Source organism: Hordeum vulgare, chromosome 7H, assembly GCF_904849725.1.
Source record: "Hordeum vulgare subsp. vulgare chromosome 7H, MorexV3_pseudomolecules_assembly, whole genome shotgun sequence".
Taxonomy (NCBI): domain Eukaryota; kingdom Viridiplantae; phylum Streptophyta; class Magnoliopsida; order Poales; family Poaceae; genus Hordeum; species Hordeum vulgare.
This window is the reverse complement of record NC_058524.1, coordinates 520660036-520663321: the sequence shown is the minus strand read 5'-3', so window position 1 is coordinate 520663321 and position 3286 is coordinate 520660036. Positions and strand designations below refer to the sequence as shown.

Genomic DNA, 3286 nt, shown 5'->3' with positions numbered 1-3286 from the left:
AATGGACAGGCGAACAAAATGGGTCGAGCCCAGATAACGTGGCTGCAGGCGCCGGTTAGGTGAAAATCAAAGAAATCGACGCCTGCAGTGCTAAATTGGAAAAGTCGTGCGACTAGCAACCCCGGGATCAAAAACTGCCCGAGATTTACAGATTGACGGACGAAAAGCGGGACAACCGCAAGATCAAGCCATCAAGCCCGTGCACGAATTCTGAAGATAAACAATCCAACGATTATGGACTTAGATGTGAGATAGCTATTTTACATCTAGATGTGCAATAGCAAATTTGAAATTAAATCTATCTAGCTACATCCATATCATATTATCCATCCATGCATCTACCCGTATCAACGATCCATATAATCAATTATTTTAGTCGTAATCGATCTATATGAGCAAAGGTTATCATATCTATCCATATAATCTGAATCTATCCATGTGATCAAAACAATTGTGATAATTTTATCGTAATCTCTATACACATATCCATATTATTTAATATAATCCATCATATATATCGATATCAAAGTTCCATCTATACCATATCGGTCATCGATCTGATTGGATACACAATGCAGATATTATATCAATATAAGAAAATATGATAATTTATATATCCAAGTTTGCATCCATGCAAATATTTTTTACCATAATCTATATATTAGCATTGATCAAACCTCCAATAATTATTATTAACATATCTATTGTATGTAGATTCATGCATATCATATATGTATAATACTTTCTCCGTCCCAAAATAAGTGTCGCTGCTTTAGTATTAAATTTATACTAACTTAGTACTAAATTTGCGACACTTATTTTGAGGCGGAGGGGATAATTCTAATTAACATGCATATTATTCAAACAAAAAAAACATAGACAAAAATTACTGACCACTCAGCTTTTGCCGAAAGCGGGTCCAAAAAAGAGAAAGGTTGCAGCCAGTAGAAATTTTACTGACCACCAGAATAAAGTCGAAGATGCACAAGCTCCATCATTTATTCACTACGAACCAAATGCAGTGAGCAGGGTACATAGAGAAGTAACATAAGAAAGAATGAAAAAACGCCTACGCGCGATCCTTATATTCTACTACTAGTTGGGCATGTGAAACGCCAAACACGCACTAGAGCCTCGATCAGTACTTCTCGACCAGCGGCGGGATGCTCTGCTCGTTCCTGAAGTAGTCCTGAGGATCCACCTTGCCCTTGGTGATGGCGAGCCTTTGGAAATTTCCCTTGAAGTACTTCTCGCCCCACACCTTGCCGCTGCTGTAGGTTGAGATGTCGTTCACCACTTCGTTCCTGCCGAGGTCGATGTCCCTGTAGTTGGCATACGCCTGCCTAGGGTTCTTGCTCACGTACGGCTCCATGAACTTGTAAATGTCCTTGCTCCACTGCAGCGGCGCGGCGCCGGCTGCCTCGGCGAACCAGTAGTTGACGTACTGGATGTTGAAGAGGACGCCCTTGCGGTGAGGGAACGGCGTCGCCGCTTCGGGGGTGGCGCTGATGGTGGCGCCGTATGGGTCCATGATCATGATCCCAGCGCCGGGCTTCACGAGCCAGCCGAAGATCTGCTCCCACACCGGCTTGGGGACGGGCTCGTAGACGTAGTCCGACTTGTATTCGGCGAAGGGCTTGAAGCTGTTGTTCCGGTTGAGGAGGTCGTCCAGGGTGGCCTTGTTGCCGAGGTGGATGAAGGGGGTGGACTTGATCCACGACATCTCGTTGCAGTCATAGGGGTTCATGCCAAGCTCGGGGAATTTGCTGGTCATCAGCGGCGTCAGGGTTTTGCAGGTGCCCAGGTACATGGCCTCGAACGTCGCTTTGTCCCCCATAGCGATGACGCGGATCATGAGGTCGCCGGGAAGGGCCGGCGCGACCGTTTGCCACTTGTTGATGAGGTCTACGGCGCCTTCTTTCACTGTCTTGGGAATCTTGAACACGGTCACGGTAGGAGGCACCGGCACGAGCTTCACCTGCCACGAGACGACGATGCCGAAGCTCTCTCCGCCGCCGCCTCTGACAGCCCAGAAGTGGTCCGCGCTCATGGAGCTCTTGTCTAGCAGCGTGCCGTTGACGTCGACCACCTTGACGTCGATGACGTTCTCGGCGGCGATGCCGTACTTGCGCAGCAGCATGCCGAAGCCGCCGCCCGCGAAGTTGCCGCCGACGCCTATGGACGGGCAAACGCCGGCCGGGAACCCGAGCACGGGGCTGCTCTTGGAGATGGCGTAGTAGAGCTCGCCGAGCTGCGCGCCGGAGTCGACCCACGCCGTGCTGGCCTTGGCATCGACCGTCACCGTACGCATGTTGTTGAGGTCGACGACGGCGAAAGTCTCGGGTTTCTCGGACCGGTACGACAGGCCCTCGTAGTCGTGGCCGCCGCTCCGCACGCGGAGGCGGACGCCGTGCCGACGGCCGCACACCACCGCGGACTGGATGTGGGAAGCGTTGGTGGGGGTGATGATGTAGAGCGGCTTCACGTTCTCCGGCGTCGACCACCTGGAGTTCCTGATGGTCTGCGCCAGGACGGTGGGGTAGGCGGGCGAGCTCTTGGCGTAGAGGAGGCGGGCTGGTATCTCCTTCACGAGGCATCCGAGGAAGTCCTCCTTGGCGGGCACCGGCGCGTAGGTGGCGGCGGCGTGGTGGCAGGACAAGGCACAGAGGAGGAGCACCAAAGCGAAGGCCCTCGAGCTCGCCATTGTAGCCGATCGAGAGCTTGGAATGCCTTGTGGTGTGTAGTGTGACTGTGTGTACGTCATCGCAAGGAGAGGCGGTGAGCTTATATAGGAGGCCTCGGACGCGCACCTCTCGTCCTCCGAGATCCTAAACCGCGGATCCATTGGTGAGCTAAATGTGGAATGTTTCACTGAGTCAAGGTCTCCGTTTCTACAGGACAATGCGCGATGCGGTGATCGCCCTCGCGCGTCGCAAATTGGATGGAGCACTGCCCTGCGTTTGGTCCAAGCACTAGTAGTCATTCACTTATTTAACGCGGGGAACTGAAGAGCGTTTCATGCGGGACGGTTGAAAATTGAATTTGCTTTAACTACAGCGTTAATGTTTTTTTTTCGCCCAAATGCTAGATAACCACAACCAACTTTGGAAACCTGCTCACCCACTCATTCTGTACATACAGGAAAAAAAAAATATTTAATGAACCCACCAACCGTGTGAACCCAATCTTTATCTATAATCTATAAGCTATAATCTATATTATAATTTATAATCGATATCTATAATCTATATCTATATCTATATCTATATCTATATCTATAATCTAT

At 50.0% G+C, this 3286-nt stretch overlaps 1 protein-coding gene across 1 annotated transcript; it reads right to left on the bottom strand.

The window, feature by feature from the left end:
• Nucleotides 1-969: 969 nt before the first annotated feature.
• Nucleotides 970-2953, bottom strand: LOC123409363 (berberine bridge enzyme-like Cyn d 4). The gene has a single exon (XM_045102289.1). It carries the CDS (start codon nt 2843-2845, stop codon nt 1139-1141), a length of 1707 nt encoding a protein of 568 aa, XP_044958224.1. The 5' UTR covers nt 2846-2953; the 3' UTR covers nt 970-1138.
• Nucleotides 2954-3286: the final 333 nt, after the last annotated feature.

Bases quoted from the DNA above. Each gene is read 5' to 3' on its own strand.
- LOC123409363 (XM_045102289.1), bottom strand. From the start codon at position 2,845: ATGGATCCGCGGTTTAGGATCTCGGAGGACGAGAGGTGCGCGTCCGAG.